The 18345-nt window shown below is 40.1% G+C and overlaps 3 protein-coding genes and 1 pseudogene across 3 annotated transcripts; all 4 read left to right on the top strand.

Moving 5' to 3' along the window:
* Positions 1-2120: 2120 nt before the first annotated feature.
* armh1 (armadillo like helical domain containing 1) lies at positions 2121-5699 on the top strand. The gene is made up of 11 exons (XM_029429182.1): positions 2121-2340; positions 3178-3246; positions 3348-3514; positions 3745-3941; positions 4093-4177; positions 4344-4460; positions 4720-4792; positions 5009-5138; positions 5221-5298; positions 5391-5472; positions 5575-5699. The coding sequence occupies exons 1-11, from the start codon at positions 2132-2134 to the stop codon at positions 5601-5603; spliced, it is 1236 nt and encodes a 411-aa protein (XP_029285042.1). The 5' UTR covers positions 2121-2131; the 3' UTR covers positions 5604-5699.
* A 451-nt stretch (positions 5700-6150) lies between these two features.
* Positions 6151-10862, top strand: mutyh (mutY DNA glycosylase). Its single transcript, XM_029429181.1, has 15 exons — positions 6151-6338; positions 6862-6992; positions 7185-7224; positions 7302-7375; positions 7919-7960; positions 8050-8121; positions 8298-8411; positions 8484-8581; positions 8885-9029; positions 9161-9248; positions 9334-9516; positions 9646-9791; positions 9989-10138; positions 10259-10309; positions 10400-10862. The coding sequence occupies exons 1-15, from the start codon at positions 6218-6220 to the stop codon at positions 10541-10543; spliced, it is 1599 nt and encodes a 532-aa protein (XP_029285041.1). The 5' UTR covers positions 6151-6217; the 3' UTR covers positions 10544-10862.
* Positions 10863-11398: 536 nt separating this feature from the next.
* Positions 11399-14748, top strand: elovl8b (ELOVL fatty acid elongase 8b). Its single transcript, XM_029429183.1, is given in 9 exon segments — positions 11399-11658; positions 11742-11799; positions 12551-12738; positions 12855-12935; positions 13113-13169; positions 13259-13373; positions 13763-13890; positions 13978-14064; positions 14066-14748. Coding segments are annotated over 8 exon segments (792 nt in total). The 5' UTR covers positions 11399-11658; the 3' UTR covers positions 14144-14748.
* A 1409-nt stretch (positions 14749-16157) lies between these two features.
* LOC115006741 (elongation of very long chain fatty acids protein 4-like) overlaps positions 16158-18345 on the top strand; it is a 10439-nt pseudogene continuing 8251 nt past the window's right edge.

The following is an 18345-nucleotide window of genomic DNA, read 5'->3' on the forward strand; positions in this document are numbered from 1 at the left end:
CTTTCTCCCTCTCCCCGTCCTTGTCACTCTCCCTGTGTTCTTATGAACTGACGAGCCATGCCGGTCTATGTGCCCATTATTCACACATTCATACGACTATAAATACTACACACTTATTAATGATGTAAAACAATCGGTTGGAAATGTCTTAAATGTTATTAAAAATGCAAACAATGTAGCGATTAATATGCGTTTCCTCCGGAAAGATGAAGTGTCACCCCGTGCGCGTGAGCCAACCCTCTATATGGCATTTAGGCAGATTAAAAGTACATCCTGGAGATTATAGTGTATTTATATACAAGAAACACAGCACTTTAGCTCAGGTCAGGGATGTGTGTGTGGTGTTGTATTACGACATGGTCCCGTACTTTACTATGTTGCACTGTGGGTTTCTTCACTACACCGAGATGATCCGTCTTTATCTCGGGGAAAAAGAGAAACACATTTACCGAGAAGCAGCCTGCGGAGGGCAGCAAACCTCCAGCAGAGTCTGCACTGGGTTCAGTTCCGGTTACCTCCACCTGGTGGTAAGACAGGCCTGTGTTCACACAGCCAAGAAGCAACTGCATGCAAATGTTTGGCCCTAAAATACTGTGATCAAAGTTCGTTCAGCAGTAGAGGAAAGTAAGTACATTATACTTCCCTCAGTGAGAGATCCACTGTGGCTCACACAGACTCACTTTTACAACATGGCCTACACTTCAAACTTTTCCTTCTCCCATCACTTCATATTTCCTCTTTATATTGCTATTTTATGGTGTTTTCGTATCATCATTTTAGTATTTATATATGCACTTCCACATGCTTTTATCTGTTTTAAATTCAATCCTGCTGTTGTTATTGTATCTGCTTTATCTGCATCTTATTTGGTTATATATTAGGTTATTTCCTTTACTTTACCTGCTTTATATGAGTTTATTTCTCTTCTTTTCGCATCTTACATTTTACTATAACATATGATCTTATTTATTTCATACATACACATGTTCCTAATTTGTGTGTGTCATACTGGGGGGGGGGGGGGGGGTAAATTAATATACATACATACATACCTAGCCATTCATTCATATATGCAGCCAGTTGCATATATACACATTGTATAACAAAAAGCGATAGTTAAGGGGGCAAAATGTTAATATTATTAAGTATTATAGCCATTATTACTTTAAACATTAGAAACATCCTGCCAGAAGATGGAGATGTTTTTCATTAAGTGTGTGTGTGTGTGTGTGTGTGTGTGTGTGTGTGTGTGTGTGTGTGTGTGTGTGTGTGTGTGTGTGTGTGTGTGTCTCGTACCTGCTAGCTTCTGGTATTTCAGCTATTTCAATCATTTGTGGCATTTCCAATTGAAGTGCTCTGTAAGACGCGTATAACCTCTACATGAACTGTTTAATAACGATAGTTCATGGCGATAAGAACACCAGGTTATCAGCAGTGTTGGTTTTAAGAGTCAAACCACTAACACACACTCACGTCTACATTCAAACTTCAAAGACACAAGTTATGTGTCTTTATTGAACGCTGTGTCACTGTCAAAGAAACACTTTTTAAAATGTTTAAACTTTCCATCATCAGAAATGTCCAGTAACACAAAGTGTGTGTTAAGCAGTTCATTATCTATCGCTGTAACGTCTCTTTATATGCTGATGAGCCGTAGTTATTATACATTTTGAAATAGCAGTTACACCCCTGACTTACAAGATCTGAGTACTTATTAAAACTCTGTCCACATATCTTAACTTTGTTCACCACGTGAACTGATCTTCATTGGTTTATGCAACACTCTTTTTAAATGCAATGTCACACTGCACACCATAACTTGAGCAGACTGTACGGCAGCACTGTATATAAATGAAACATGCTGTAAAAGCATACTTTTAAAAATGATTAATATCAGTGTTGATCAATTCTTTGGCTGCAAACTCAGAGGAGCCAGAGATTGTGGGGACGTTGCCAAGCGACTGTCAACAAACTGTCAAAAACAAAGTCGTCTGAACTAGAGGAGGAAGATTACGAGCAAATCAAATTATTTTATTTTTTTGACGAATTAGGTTATTTATAGCTATTTAAGAAAGCTGGTTCTGGTTCTTGGAGCAATTCAAAGCGTTAACTTCATTTGGCGACAGACACGATGATGTCAACGCAGGAAGAACCGGAGAATATCGGCAAAGTGCTCAGTCTTCTCCGGGAGTGGGATCGTGGTGACAGGACGGTCCGCAGCCGCATGTTGAACACCTTCCTGACTCACAACACAGGGAAGACTTTTCATGAGCTCGAGCTGGAGTTTGCACAGGTTGCAAGTCTCTTCCTGGCTCGACTCACCACCTGGATGAGACTCACGTATCCTTCTCATGTTCAGGCGTTTGTACACACACACGCACACGCACACACACACACACACACACGGCTGACTTGGGGCGCATGCATGACATTTAAAAAGGTCTATACAAACAACATATTTAACAACATTTACTATATAGGTAAACGATTGCTCGCGATGCTGCAACTTACATTTCATAGATATCCTTTCACGTTTCACAAATGAAGTTCTGAATTATAGTCTGTCGTGTATTTATTCTGTAGACTGTATTGCATGTTTTATGCACCACTGCTGTTGTCCCTGTGTGCAACTCAATATATACTTATTAACTTTATAAGTCACAAGAGGAAGAGGAAGTGAAGCTGCTTAGAGATGCAACGATTAGTTGACTAATCCACAAGTTGATCAACAGAAAAATAATAATCAACTATTTTGGGAATCAATTAATGTAAACGTAATGCAAAAAATATTATTATTTCAGCGTCTGAAATGTGAAGATTTCCTGCTTTTCTCTGATTTATATCATATTAAACTAAATATCTTTGGGTTTTGGACTGACAAAACAAAACATTTGAAGACTTTTGGAAACTGGGATGCACTTTGTTTACTATTTCTGGACATTTTATAGACCAAACAATTAATTAAAAATAATCGGTAGATTAATCAATAATTAAAATAATTGTTAGTTGCAGCCTAATGCCACATAAACCCATGTCAATAAACTTTTTTACTGCATATATGCACACATTCAACTACATCATGGTAAATCATGCATACATGAATCTAAAGTTTTGAGTAGGCCTTCTCCTGTTTCCTGTTCTGGATGATTATTTACTAATATTCCTTCACTGACTCAGATACATGTTTGGGACGTTCTTGGGACTGCAGCTTAAAGCAATTGGGATTTTCCTCTCTGCATCAAGCCAGTGAGTGAGATGAAACGCTGCATCATAATCTGTAAACTCCTGTATCTGTGGCTCATTCTGTAGTTTTCGTTTTTTGACCCATTTGTCTTCACTTTCCTCAGTGATCAGTACCTGATGGAGTTCCTGGAGGACGGAGGTGTCCTCACTCTCCTGGACATCTTGAGCCACTCTCAGAGCAAAGAGGCGGAGAAGGCCGAGGCCCTCCGTCTTCTGCGCACCGTCTCAAATGCTGGTCGCAAGTACAAAGAAGTTATCTGTGAAAGCCAAGGTACATTTCATAAAGACTTCTCCTGGAATACATGCAAACGTCTTCATACACTACACATATGATCAATGCAATGCATACAGTAGCTGTATTTGCCATGCAGACACGCTGCTTTTCAAAACCCCTTTTCTTTGTGGTTTATATATATTTTAAATGTACCATTTGGATCATTTGTGCAACACTGTAGAGGCCATATCATCGTTGCCCTCTCTATTTATTTTACATTCTTGCAGGTGTGAAAGCCGTAACAGAGTGCCTGGCTAAGTCAAACACAGATGAAACTCAAGAGGCAGCATGGGCCCTCCTGGAGTCCCTGTCGCATGGAAACCCCAAATATCAAAACCAAATCTACAAAGGTCTGATTGCTCTCTTGACCTGTACCTCCCCTCAGACCCAGCAGCTGGTCCTGCACACCTTACACACCATGCAGGTAAATGCAAGCATGTATTTTCATCGTTCTCAGAGCATGCACGTGCCCTCTTCCTTGCTCACACTCGCTTTGACCTTATTGACCTATACTTAACCAGGTTTCTGAAGAACAGATGTGTATGTTTAAGTTCTCTCACTGTCCTCTCTCACAGTCCAAAATGAAAACAGCTCATCACAGCATCGTAGAGCCTCTGCTGAATATGCTCCGGTCCCTGCACCTGGAGGTTCAGGATGAAGGTAAGTTAAAAACCACATGATGGTGCATTTTTACCGTGGATGATGAGTTGTTGTTTTTTATTTATATGATGTAACTTGCTTTGACAGATGAATCCACTGGCCATTGTGGCTAATATGAATGAAGATCACCTTTTAATATATTCTTCTCTCTGTATGTTTCTGGCAGCGATAAATCTGATTTTAGACCTGAGGTGTTATGATGTGAGGCCGCTGCTGCTCACTGGACTGTTGGCTCTGCTGAGGCCTGTTAGAGAAGAAGTGCAGCAGCACCAGAATGTGGAAGGTGACACTTTGGTGTTTAATTGTGTTGTATTTTTTTCCCCAAGTGACCATTTTAGGCTGATCAGTGACAGGAAGTACATTTCCTTTAGGATTACACAAGTTATGCTTATATATCTGCAATTTCTGAAACAAATACATAATTTTCCACCTACCTAAACCCATCAAGGTGCTAACATTTAGACAACTTTTTGACATAACGTGACCCATGTTGTCATTTTAACAAGTTACCTTAACATTGTTGATACATACAATCCCATCAGAGTCTGAGATAATGAAGATGACAGGATCGCTGCGTATGTTTGTGCAACAAGCTGCTGCAGCTAAAACTATACGGTGTGTAATAATACTTCATTATAACTAGACATAATGTAATAAATGTTTTATTACACAACAAACATTGTGAGAAAATGTGATGCTCTTTTTATAAAGTGATATTTAAATACTATATTACTAGTATATAGCTGTAATGACATTAATGATCTCAGTGTAATAGTTTTAGCTGCTGTCGTACAGTCAGGATACATTTTAATGGTGTTGAGTGTGTTGAAGGCTGCTGGCCGAGGACAGTCGAGACGTTTCTCTTGAGCTTCTCTCTCTCGGAGTGATCCAACGTCTTCTGTACGCGATGGGCAACAGAGAGCACACTGATGCACAAATACAAGCCAGTCTGGCCTTGGAGGTACGTACATGCTATCAGACACACACACACTGGATATATGCATGCACACTTACTGCACACTAATGCTTTCATCTCTGCGTAGCACTTTGTCCTCTCACACCCAGTTATTAAGGAACATGTGCAGAGAGGCATCGGCAGCACGCTGTTTGCAGCCTTTATGGTAAGCTTTAATAACTTAAAGGTCAAGTGAAAAGGTCAATGTGAAGCTACTGGAAGGAAATACTAACATATTTAATCTCCGTCTTTCTACAGCACCAAGCTGACACTTTGCACATGAATATGGATGAAAGAGAAGCAGAAATCCTGCTCTCTAACAAGGTTAACATAACTGAAGGTGATGATTGTTATTAGAATATGTTTGTCATTTTCCTCAGTTGTCCGTACTATGTGAGAATAATTGTTTGTTTTTGTTTTCTTGTCAATCTTTGCATTGCAGTTTTGGATGGTGACAACTCTGAAGGCTGACAGTGCGGACAAATAATTCAAATAATGAAGATGAATGAACTAGAACATTTATGTAAATTCTGTTTGCATGTTATTAAAAGACCGTTTAATTCTTAATTTGCTGTCCACCATTTTTCTTTTGTGGAATTATTATAAAAAAAGTGATCAAATTGAACTTTACATGGGATTTAATGTAAAGTCACACTATGTTATTATCTGTGCTCAGTTTTAAGTTAAAGTGCTTTACAAAAAAACATTAAAAGCATCAATAGAGCAAAAGAAAAGCATTATAAAAAGACATTTGATTATAATTAAAAAGAGTCAGGAGAATATAAATAAAATAAATATAAGAATAAAAGTCACAGTGCTGTGTAAGAAATAAATAACTAATTGATTTAATAAAAGGCAGAGGCAAACAGAAAAGTCTTCAGTCTTAATATAAAAGAAGTGAGAGAAGTTACGCTTTTGCGTAATCTCGTTTTTGACCCGCCCACCGGCGATGACGTCATACGCACGTCCTCCGTTTCCTCGCAGCGGATTGGACGAGCAGCGACTGGACGTGGCGGGAGTCTTATTGAAGTAAACAAGAGTGCTCGTGCTGTTTGAAGAGAACATTATATGATATAAATCACTACATGCGGTGTTTGGAAATGAGCAGGTTGCGATCAGCGATGCTCAAAGCAAAGAGAGCCGAAGTAGAGATGGTAGAAACTGCAACACCAAAGCGGAAGAGGACAAAGACAGCCGTGAAAGAAGGTAGTTAACTTATTATGTTAAAAGACTTTGGATATGAACCTGCACACTGTGTGTGTGTGTGTGTGTGTGTGTGTGTGTCTGTGTCTGCAAACATCCGAGAGTCTGCATGAGATTTATGGGATGAGATAATCCAATACAACAGCCACTTATTAAATACTGCACTTGAAATGTGCAAAGTTCTGCATTTTAGTTTAAAACAATGTTGTAAAGATTTTCATTCAACTAAGTAGTAAAGTGTACAGCCTCAGAAATGACTCCATTAGTCCTGTGGGTTCATGTATGATATTAAAGTTCATACTTTAACAGGGAATACATTCAGAATTATTTTAAATGGAGCTTTATAAAGCAGTCATGAACTAGGACAGTGGTCCTCGTCCTTTTTCATGTCAAGGCCCCTTAAATTGATACTCATTAGGTCACAGACCTCCATCCATAAAGATTTGGGTTGACAGGTGAGGAGATAATGATGCAGGAAGTGAAACCTTCTGTCTGTTTAGTTTGAAGAATGTTTCTGTTCTTCCAGAGGAAAGCACGAATGCCTCGTCCCCGTCCACACACCACACTTTCCATGATCCTGCCGACGTTGTGCTGCTGCGGTCTCAGCTCCTCGACTGGTACGACAAGGAGAAGAGAGAGCTGCCGTGGAGGACTCTGGTAAAGGGAAACCTTTCTTTCGTCTTTTTTAATACATTTGTTTGGTTGTTAGAGACATGTTTCATTATGAAACATAGATAAAGATATATATATATATATCTAAATTCCCAAATATTGCACAAAGAATCCACTGCCCGACCTTTGATGACTGCCGACTTATATAACTGACTCGATCCTTATTTTGTTTTTCAGGCTGTGACAGAGTCAGACCTCAACATCAGGACATATGCAGGTTTTTATTTTTCTAAATTACACATCATAAACTGCTGCTGACGCTCTTTATCTGACTGCTTCCTCTTTTATTTTCAGTGTGGGTATCAGAAATCATGCTGCAACAGACCCAAGTTGCCACAGTAATAGACTATTACAACAAATGGATGAAGGTGGGCGTCTTTGAGAGGATCATCACTGTGGAGTCCTTGTAATATATTAACCCTCGTGCTTCACTAGGGACATTATTTTAATTGTTTTAATTTTTCAATCATTCTGGCAGGGATAAAACATATTGCATAATTTATTTTCGACCTCAGCTCCTGTAATAAGCCTCTCAGACCCTCAAGGGCAATGTAAATTAAATCAGGCTCTCGACCGAGAGCATTATTTAACTGGCATTTAAATGTTAAAAATTCTGAAAATGAATTGAATGTTTGTTAGTTATGATTAGGACTCACATTTCTACTCAGTGAAAGTGGAAAATCATATTAATATATAGTGTTTTCATAGGATAATGACGTTTTTGTCCTCAAAAAGGTTATAAATTGGAGTTGTTTTTTATATCTGACACTACACAGAAAATTAAAATGCATCAAAATCAATGTTGTTGCTAATCAGTGACATAAGAGCAACTTTTGAAGTGAGTTAAATGTATTATTATGATATATATATTACATGCATTATGTGTCATTTAAACTCCACTCGTGTTCCAGCGGTGGCCCACGGTGCAGGATCTTGCAGCTACTACGCTCGAGGTGATTACTAAAAGCCGTGACTGACGATGATGTGATTTTGAAATGGTATTGATTTTAAAATGACATTTCTAGATTTCTTTTATGTGTAGGAGGTGAACCAGATGTGGGCGGGTCTGGGCTACTACTCCAGAGGAAAACGACTGCATGAAGGAGCGCAAAAGGTCTGTGCTGTGTTCTGTAAATGAAACATTTCTCTTGTATTCTTCATTTGCTCTAAACTTGTGGCTCAGTGCAAATATTTATGAAATGACGTAACTCTTAAAAGTGCCTGTAATAATGACTTGGTGTGAAATATTGCGGTGCAGGTTGTTGATTGCAGCTCGTGTGTCTGTTGTAGGTGGTGTCAGAGCTGGAGGGGCAGATGCCTCGCACCGTGGACAGTCTGCTGAAGCAGCTGCCTGGAGTGGGTCGCTACACTGCTGCAGCTGTAGGCTCCATTGCACTGGGTCAGGTGTGTTTCTGTGAACTCTTTCGCTTTAATGCTTCGTTTTATCTCATGACTGAAAAGATCTCTGTTGCCTAGGTAACTGGAGCCGTGGATGGCAATTTGATCCGGGTGTTGTGTCGCCTGAGGGCCATCGGCGCTGACAGCACGAGTCCTGCAGTAACACAAGCACTATGGTGAGATTAAACTCCAGGGAACCTGACGTGACTTAATCTCACCAATAGACTGTATAAAAGAAGAAGGTGTAGTCACGTGAAAATAAAGAGACATAAACGTAGGAAGACTTGAAACTAGCGATTTAAGAACATAACCTCATTAGGAACATTTTTACTAAGCTGCTATAGAAATAGTTAAAACTTAAGTCCGTCTTTGTAAACTAAGACGACTCCAGATACAGTCCAAACATTCATTCCTTCAGGAGTGATGAATTGCTAAAATAAATATGCTGTGATTCCAGCTTTTTCATTCTTGATTTTCAGGAGTTTAGCCAACACACTGGTGGACCCTGAGAGGCCCGGGGACTTCAACCAAGCCATGATGGAGCTGGGAGCACGGGTCTGCAGCCCAAAGGGCCCACAGTGCAGCCAGTGTCCCATACGGTCTCACTGCCACTCTTTCCGCAAGGTAAAAAGGATCCGACATGCTGAACTACTGCCATGGTTAGGGTTTGCTTTATTTTTTAAATGCAGAAGAGCTGTATATAAAGGTTGTCTACTTCCCAGTGTACACGATGTTTAATATAACACAATGTGCAGGTTCATGTCAAACAAGAGAAAAACTGCAGGAAGCTCTTAGGGAAGCAGGACAGGAAGCCGTCCATGCCGCCTGATATAGAAGACTGTAGTAAGTTTCCTCTCCTCTCCCTCAGACCTCTCAGCACTTCACGTAGTCATGATATTATATTAAAGTTCTTCCTCCTCTGCCTCAGTGAACAGCGGGACATGTCCCCTGTGTCCCTCGGAGCCCTGGGACGATGAGCTGGGTGTTCAGAACTTCCCCAGGAAGCCGGCAAAGAAGCCGCCACGAGTGGAGAGAACTCTCACCTGTGTGGTGATCCGACCTGGAGAGCGGGGAGAGGGCGAGTTCCTGCTCACACAGAGGCCAAGCAAAGGTCGGTGTGTCGCGCCGGTGGGGGAGTCGGCTGCAAAATGAAGTCGTCTTCAGCCTGATTATCAGAAATGCTGTTTTGTGTGTGTGTGTGTGTGTGTGTGTGTGTGTGTGTGTGTGTGTGTGTGAACAGGTTTGCTGGCAGGTTTATGGGAGTTTCCGAGTCTTCTGCTGGAGGAGAAGAGCTCAGAGATGAAACAGAAGAGGGCTCTGTGTGCTCAGATCAGTGAGATACTGGGAACACATCTGACAGAGAGCCTCCTCCAGTATGTGGGAGAGGTCAGCTTGATGTTTAGTGTGTGTGTGTGTGTGTGTGTGTATATATATATATATATATATATATATATATATATATATATATATATATATATATATATATATATATATATATATATATACATGCAAACTCTTATAATGCAAGTCTTTCTGCAGCTGTGTAACAACCTTCTGATGGATCATCGATTGGCTGTTTGCAGGTGGTTCACATCTTCTCCCACATCCACCAGACATACATGGTTCACAGTGTGTGTGTGAAGGACGCTGACACACACACTCAGACTGAAAAGGTCCAGTGGCTCAGCAGGTCCGCTCTGCAGGAAGCTGCTGTGTCCACAGGAGTGAAAAAGGTTTTTATATTGAGTTTCAGAGAATGTGAAGGGCAGTTGTAGTTGTAGTAAAAGGAGTAAGTGAGTTTGCACAACCGCTGATGTGAAGTCTGAATGAATCAGATGTTTACTCTCCTGCAGATTGTGAAGCTTTATGATTCTGTGGACGCTGAAAAAGAACAAACCTCTAAGGCAAGTAAACTCCTCTATATATTCATTGATATACAACACATGATTATAGTTCAAAGTCTTTAATCATGTGTTTCTACGTGTCCCACTTAGGATGGGAAGAGGCAGAAGCACGCCGCCACGAAGAATGACAAGAAACCACAAGCATCAAAAAAGCCCAAACTGAGTGCAGCTGACGGCGGCAGCAGACAGCTCTCCCTCAGCTCCTTCTTCAACACCGTCAAACAGGAAGCTTGATGGTGCCGCGTGAAAGTCTCGTGCACGTGTGATTTATTTTCAAAGCATCAGCCCTGCAGTGTTGTTACCACATTAAAGCGTTATTGTGCTCGCATCACTTTTTAAATTGTAATTAAATGAAGTAAATTGCTCCTTTGATGTTCCTGTAGGGACTTTTATTGAATCACTTGTTGTTTATGACCTCATAGATAATGTTTTTATCACTATATTGTCATGTTTTACAAGCAGTATGTAAGATGGCTGTCGTGTTTATTTCCACAATAAAAAAATGTTTTCATGCTACTGCTTTTAATCCTCCAATCAAGATTTAGTATCAGAAAATAAACCAGGACATATAAAGTGGTGTAAAGTACATTTATTAAGTACAATTTTGAGTTATTTCCATTTTAAATTGTTCTTCTCCACTGCAGCTCAGAGGTAGATATGTTTTTATTTTATTTTGATAAATTAAAACTTGTTACTTTACATATTCAAATTATTATTACAAATATCAACAAATAATATACTATTATTATTATTATTATTATTATTATTATTATTATTATAGATTAAGCTGCACAGCCGTGTGTAAAGCAAGTCTTTACCAGCTCCAACATTAACATTGCATAAATATATTAAATTAAAAGATTAAAATCCAATATATTAGTATTATATATTCTGAAATGTATAATAAGTACCTTGGGTTTATTGTGATGTAATACTTGAATGCAGTACTTTTACTTGAGTATAAACAGTTTATTTACAAATGAACAGTGAAAGAAACAGCGCCCCCCTGCTGCGCTGAAAATATAACAACCAATCCTGTTCGAATAAAATCAGGACAAACAGGAAGTGATTCATATCTTCAGTCCTTTCTCCACAGACATAGTTGCGTGGGTTGGAGACAACGCCACCTGTGTGTGAGGATTATTAGTTTACTGATATTCAGTGAAGTCGAGCAGCAGCTGAGTTTCTGGTGCGGCTGGTCGCTCCGGTCTGTCATTCATTCATTCATCGCACACAATCTGCATATGAACTTTGCTATTACTTAACTTACTTGCCAGATAGTGTCTACAGGTTATCCCACGTGGTCACAGAAGTGTAATATTGAAACACCAGCTTCAAGGTGTGCTTTAGTGAGTACGGTAGATGTTTTATTAATCTTTAAATGCTAAATGTCTTTTCTTCTTTTGGTGAATAACTTTCTTTATGTTTCCAGATGGCTTCTTTGTGGCAAAGTCTCCTCTCTTTTCACGACAGGATAGTTGGCAATGGAGGTATGATGATGAGGATTTATATTTTTCCTGCATACACATATTTAATTTTGCTTTAGTTTTACAGCAAACTAAAATCCAGAGTCCAAACAACAAGCCCGTGTGTGTGTGTGGTGTGGTGTGCGTGCGTGTGTGGGAGCTGCAGATGTGCTCCCCAGTTTGTCCTCACAATGACTGCTTTGTGGCTTGTCACATGGTTATATTCTCTTGTTACAGTGGTGCACACGCACACAGGAGTGTTGTAGTATTATTATCCAGCAAGTACAATGTGTACAAGATGAAAGTGTTGTAAAATAACAATGATGTATAATATTGAATATACTTAATCTGGTTGTGAAAGCACAGCGTCTGTAGGCACAGCTGGGTGAAGGCCTGAATAACAGCGCTGGACTTGAGAAGGTCTCCCAATGTAAACTCAGCTTTCTGAGACCCTTAGCATATCGCGGAGGGGACAAGGAGTGACATGCGCCTGTGAAAAGGGCACGACTGACTTAAACTAAGCCTTATGTCAGGACATTTAGGATCACTCCAGATGCTAATACAGAGGTAGAAAGGGAATTGGTGTAGTATGTGAACTAAGGTATGTTGTATGTGTTATTTTGAGACGTTTTCATTCACAAAACTACACACACACACATCATGTCCTCTCAGCTAAACTGGAACAAGACAATCTGCAAGACAAACGTGTAATTCTACCCAGAGATGTGTCCTGTAATGTTTGTATTAATTTGTCCTGTATTGTTGTATGTTCCAGACCAGAGGACGGACCCGTGGCTGCTGGTCTACTCCCCCGTCCCGGTGGCGCTCATCTTCCTGCTGTACCTCTGTGTGGTCTGGGCCGGCCCTCGTCTCATGAAGCACAGAGAACCCCTCGACCTCAAAGGCGTTCTCATTGTTTACAACTTTGCCATGGTCGCCCTGTCCTGCTACATGTTCTACGAGGTGTGTTGGTCCTCCTTTTATGTTCTGTTTTTATTAAGGAAACCAGATCAAACGTTCTGTTTTGTGATATAAGGTGGTGTTTCATTTCATAAAGTAATTGTATGAATATTTCCCAGTTCCTGGTCACATCCTGGCTCTCAAACTACAGCTACCTCTGTCAGCCTGTAGATTACAGCACCAGCCCGCTGGCAGTGAGGGTAAGCAAGTGTCTCGCATACATTCAGTCCCTTTTGACGTGTTTGTGCAGACGTTTGGTCTTTTACAACTACACGTGGAGCATCAGTTGCAGTAAATGAATGAGTGCAATTTGAGAGATAAACATGCATTTACCTTTTTTATTAATGTAATCATGTGACATTGTTTTCTTCCTCCAGATGGCCAAAGCCTGCTGGTGGTTCTTCTTCTCCAAGGTCATAGAGCTCAGTGACACGGTGCGTATTATTTAATTAATAAATATTTGAACTATCAGTGAAATTGAAGAGCAGAGTTGAAACTGTAACAGTCTCCTCTCTATGAGCAGATCTTCTTCATCCTGAGGAAGAAGAACAGCCAGCTGACGTTCCTTCACATTTACCACCACGGCACTATGATCTTCAACTGGTGGGCGGGCGTCAAGTATGTGGCTGGTGGACAATGTGAGTATTGGTTACGATTAAGATTTTTTTTGGAAAACAGTCATAGTATAAAGAACACACCACCAGATGTATAAAATAAAATAAAATAGTGAATTTTCTTTATGCAATCTGAACAGTGGGGTCTGCATTTGAATGTGTCACATGCATCATTTGAGCCACTGTAAACTGTGTATGGATACACCCTGTGTGGCGTCTCATGAGGCTGAAATGCTCAACTGTAATACTCAACCCTATTATCTTATTTACATGTCATTCCCCTGTGTGTCTGCTGCGTCACCTCATACCTAACATACCTCACTCAATCTCTATCAGGACTATCCTTACGAATGAATGAAACCGCTTATTTCCCACTGCAGCTCTGAATGCATTCCTCTCTTTATGTCCTGCAGCGTTCTTCATCGGCCTGCTCAACACCTTCGTTCACATCGTCATGTATTCTTACTACGGCCTGGCTGCCATCGGCCCTCACATGCAGAAGTACCTGTGGTGGAAGAGATACCTGACGTCTCTGCAGCTGGTGAGTGATCTCCTGCTCAGTATGAGAAGAATGTGACTATACTTATATGTTTTTGTGAAGGAAGCTTATCTGATCTTTTCCCCTCAGGTGCAGTTTGTGCTGTTCCTCCTGCACTCGGGCTACAACCTGTTTACAGACTGCAACTTCCCCGACTCCATGAACGCGGTGGTGTTTGGTTTACTGCCTCTCCCTCGTGGTCCTCTTCAGTAACTTCTATTATCAGAGCTACCTTAACAAGAAGAAGCAGAAATAAGCTGCGGCGGTGAAAGTGTTACACAAACACATCGAGGCTTTAGGAGGAGCTGACAAAGTGTTGTCGACATGAGGGATCTTTGTCCTGTCTGCAGTACTCACTAGTGTCCACTAGAGGGAACAACATGCCGAACGTTTTTCATCATCAAATATCAGACAGATACAGTCACACTTGAACATTTTTTATAAACTTGTACAATTTATGTGAAGGATTTGTGTTCTTAGTGTCAAATACATGTTTACAAGACTAGGTTGAAGCCCTAGTATATGGCTGGTGTACGTTCAATTTGCCAAATTCTTACAGTGATGTCTATAATGTCAATTTCCGCTTATTAAATGTTCACTTCTCTGTAGTGGTCCCAGTAATATTTGTTCTCAAAGTGTACTGAAGTAGCGTATCACATGACATGGTTAAGCTAACTCTAAGGACTGCTTTAGTTTAATACATTCAACAATGTAATCTTGCTATTTTCAGTTTTCTTTTTGTTCTGGATTACTCTTATAAAGTGTTGTTGTGCTATGCCAGGCACTTGCTGGAGCAGGACAGGTTTGCATTACTCTCTTAAACAGGTTGCATCTCATGATAATTATAAACATACATCAAATGTTGGTTTTAAGGAAAACGTAGCAAGATAACTTTCCTGCTTCTGGGACCGTGTGGTCGGGAAAGTGTGAAGGAAATCTTTATGAGCAGAGTGACGGAAACCAAAGAAGCAAACTCGACATCTTCCGCTGTAGATTTATTGGAGTTTGGCCAAGTAGAACAAAGGGTGAGCTATACAGTCGGATTACAGAGACGTAGTCACAGTGTGAGTCACCATCTATTCTGAAGGTCCGTCTTTCTCTTGGAGTAATTATCCTACACTAGACGCACTATACTAGATCTACCAAATACTGCCAATCTCAGCCAGTCTATGCAGGTGGCATGAACCCACTGAACCATAAGTATGAAAACATGTTCAATATCTGCCCGCTGATTTAAGATAAAGTGCTCCTAATCTTGACTCAAATGAGAGACTTTAGACTCTACAATTATTATCTTCCAGCTGTCCCTCGAACATTCAGTCCTGGAGACTGTGTGCCCCGACCTAAGAGATGACAAACAGACTACCTGCATGTGACCTGAGGCCCATTGTGTGGTGTTAGCTAACAAGAGAAGGACTGTCTAAGATCAGTGATGTGTAGAGTCTAAGCTCAATAATTACTTATCAGGAAGCACAGGAGAGACATTGTTTTACATTACTTCACCCAGCAGTTGTGAAGCTGCAGTACTCGTAGACAACATGAGATATACATTGTACATTCGAGGAAGTGGATCAGATGTTTGGTCTTGGAGGTAAAGATGTTACCAGCAGCTCCCATTCCTTTCGTAAGAGCAGCGGCAGTAACTTCATCACTTTCATGTTTATAGGGCTGGTCCCTGTTTTGCTGAGATTCAGCCAAAAAAAGAGACACGTGATCATTAAATTCTTTATTTCTTAAATATACTCTCTTACAAGTAAGCATTCAAAATGAAAAAGTTCAAAAATATTAGCATCAAATGAATTACTTAGTAGAAGTTCTATTATGCAGAATGGCGTATTAGTGGATTATAATTATTGATGCAAGTCACTTTAATGTTGCAGCTTTTTTTTTATATACTGCTTGGTAGCCTTATCTATAATAATACAGTAGTATTTATTTACAGTTAGTATTATTTTGTATTAATAATCTAAATCTGCATCTCTAAACTAGTATGTCTAGAGCGTGCTTTTATTTTAATTTTAATAAAAATATAAGATAAAAAACATAGAATAACAGAAAATATGAGCAACAAATGTAAAATGATAAAACTGTAAACCGGTGCACATAATGGCGGGAAACAGCGCCCCCTGCTGTGCGGATGATGTAACTACAGGTTGAATTTGTAAAAATGAAAAAAAGGAAAAAATCAGGACAATCAGGAAGTGATTCAAATCTTCTCCGTACTTTTTCCTCCACTGTCTTTCCACTGTAGCTACTCGTGTGCCGTGAGTTTGTGTTTTAACGTTAATATTTAACCCTCTTTGTTTCCGGTGCGGCCGGTCGCTCAAACCTGTTTTCATTCATTCATCGCAGGGGCGTAAGTCTGGGTTCGGCTGCTGCGCGTGCTGTCAGGGGAAGTTTGCTAAGACTTATTTGCCGGATAGTGTCCATAGGTGGTCACTGAAGTTGTTACCGTGTAACCCTCAGAAGCAAAGTCCGCAATATCCGTGAGTAGATATGTTTAAATACAATATATTTGAGTGTTTTTTTTGTAATATTTTGGTTATTAACTTTCTTTATGTTTTCAGATGGCTTCTGCGTGGCAAAGCGTCCTGTCGGTTCACCAGAAGATGGTCGAACATGGAGGTATGATGATGATGATGATTATTATTATTATTTCTTCCTACATATAGGCTAAAGTTCAATCCAAACAACAAGCCTGTGTGTGTGTGTGTGTGTGTGTGTGTGTGTGTGTGTGTGTGTGTGTGTGTGTGTGGTGTGTGTGTGTGTGTGTGTGTGTGTGTGTCTGTCTCTGTGTGGGAGCTGCAAATGTGCTCCCCAGTTTGTCTTCACAATGACTGCTTTGTGGCTTGTCACATGGTTAGCCACCATGTCACTTTTTAAATCATATATTATTACAAGGAGGACCCTTTCATTGTCTGACAAAACACGTTTTTTAATCAGATTTTTGGTTAATTTCACACACACACACACACACACAACAGGTCATCTGAGAGTTTCCTGTGGAGACTAAAACAAGACATTAGTGCTGAAAGTTAAAATCCGGGCCGCTCTTAAACGTGTAATTCTATCCAGAGATGTGTCCTGTAATGTTTGTATTAATTTGTCCTGTATTGTTGTATGTTCCAGACCAGAGGACGGACCCGTGGCTGCTGGTCTACTCCCCCGTCCCGGTGGGCTCTCATCTTCCCTGCTGTAACCTCTGGTGTGGTCTGGGCCCGTCCCCTCGTTTCATGACGCACAGAGAACCCCTCGACCTCAAAGGCATTCTCATTGTTTACAACTTTGGCCATGTTCCGCCCTGTCCTCTACATGTTCTTCTAGGTGGGGTTGGTCCTCCTTTTTATGTTTTCTGTTTTTATTAAGGAAACCGATCAGCATGACCTGTGATGAATTGAAGTATTCCAGTTTCTGTTTTTTAAAGTGGGGATGTTTATAATTTCCAGTTTCCTGGGCCCACATCCTGGCTCTCAAACTACAGCTAACCCTGTCAGCCTGTAAGATTACAGCACTCAGCCATCCCGCTGGCAGTGAGGGTAACAAGTGTCCCTCGCATACATTCATCCCTTTTGATGTGTTTGTGCAGACGTTTGGTCTTTTACAACTACAACACGTGGAGCATCCGTTTGCAGTAAAATAACAACCCACAGACTGATGACTATTGTGTAAACTCACCACGTCCTCATTGTTTTTCTTCCTCCAGATGGCAAAGCCTTCTGGTGGTTTCTTCTTCTCCAAGGTCATAGAGCTCATGGGCACGGTGCGTATTTTAAAAAAAATGTTTTTTACGTAATCAGGGAAATTGAGGAGCAGATTTGAAACTGTAACAGTCTCCTCTCCTCTCTATGAGCAATTCTTCTCATCCTGAGGAAGAAGAACAGGCCACTGACTTCCTTCACATTTACCACCACGGCCCCCTGATGTTCAACTGGTGGGCGGGAATCAAGTTTGTGGCTGGCGGACAATGTAAGTCAACTAATTTAGTCATTTATTGTAAGAGCTATAATGATGAAAACAGATGGTATCATGACCTTGTGGATGTAGGTTGTCACTCCTGTTTATGTGTTTGTCAACAAATGCCATGAAAAGACCAAAACCAATAATAATTACTTATTTTATATATATTAATATATATATTAATATATATATTATATATATATATATTATATATCTATATACACATATTATATATATATTATTATTATATATATTATATATTCTATCTCTCTATAATTACATATATATCTATTCTCTTATACTTACCTCTCTATATATTATATTAAATATATATCTATCTCTCATTTCTTCCTCCTTCCCTCTCTCTCTCTTATCTTCTCCTTCCTCTCTCTATCTCTCCTAATTACCTCTCTCTCTACTCCCTCATCTTATATATCTATCTCTCTCTCATATCTCGCTCTCTATCTCTATATCATCCTCTCTCGCTCTTCTCTCTCTCTC

Source organism: Cottoperca gobio, chromosome 4 (assembly GCF_900634415.1).
Source record: "Cottoperca gobio chromosome 4, fCotGob3.1, whole genome shotgun sequence".
NCBI classification, from domain to species: domain Eukaryota; kingdom Metazoa; phylum Chordata; class Actinopteri; order Perciformes; family Bovichtidae; genus Cottoperca; species Cottoperca gobio.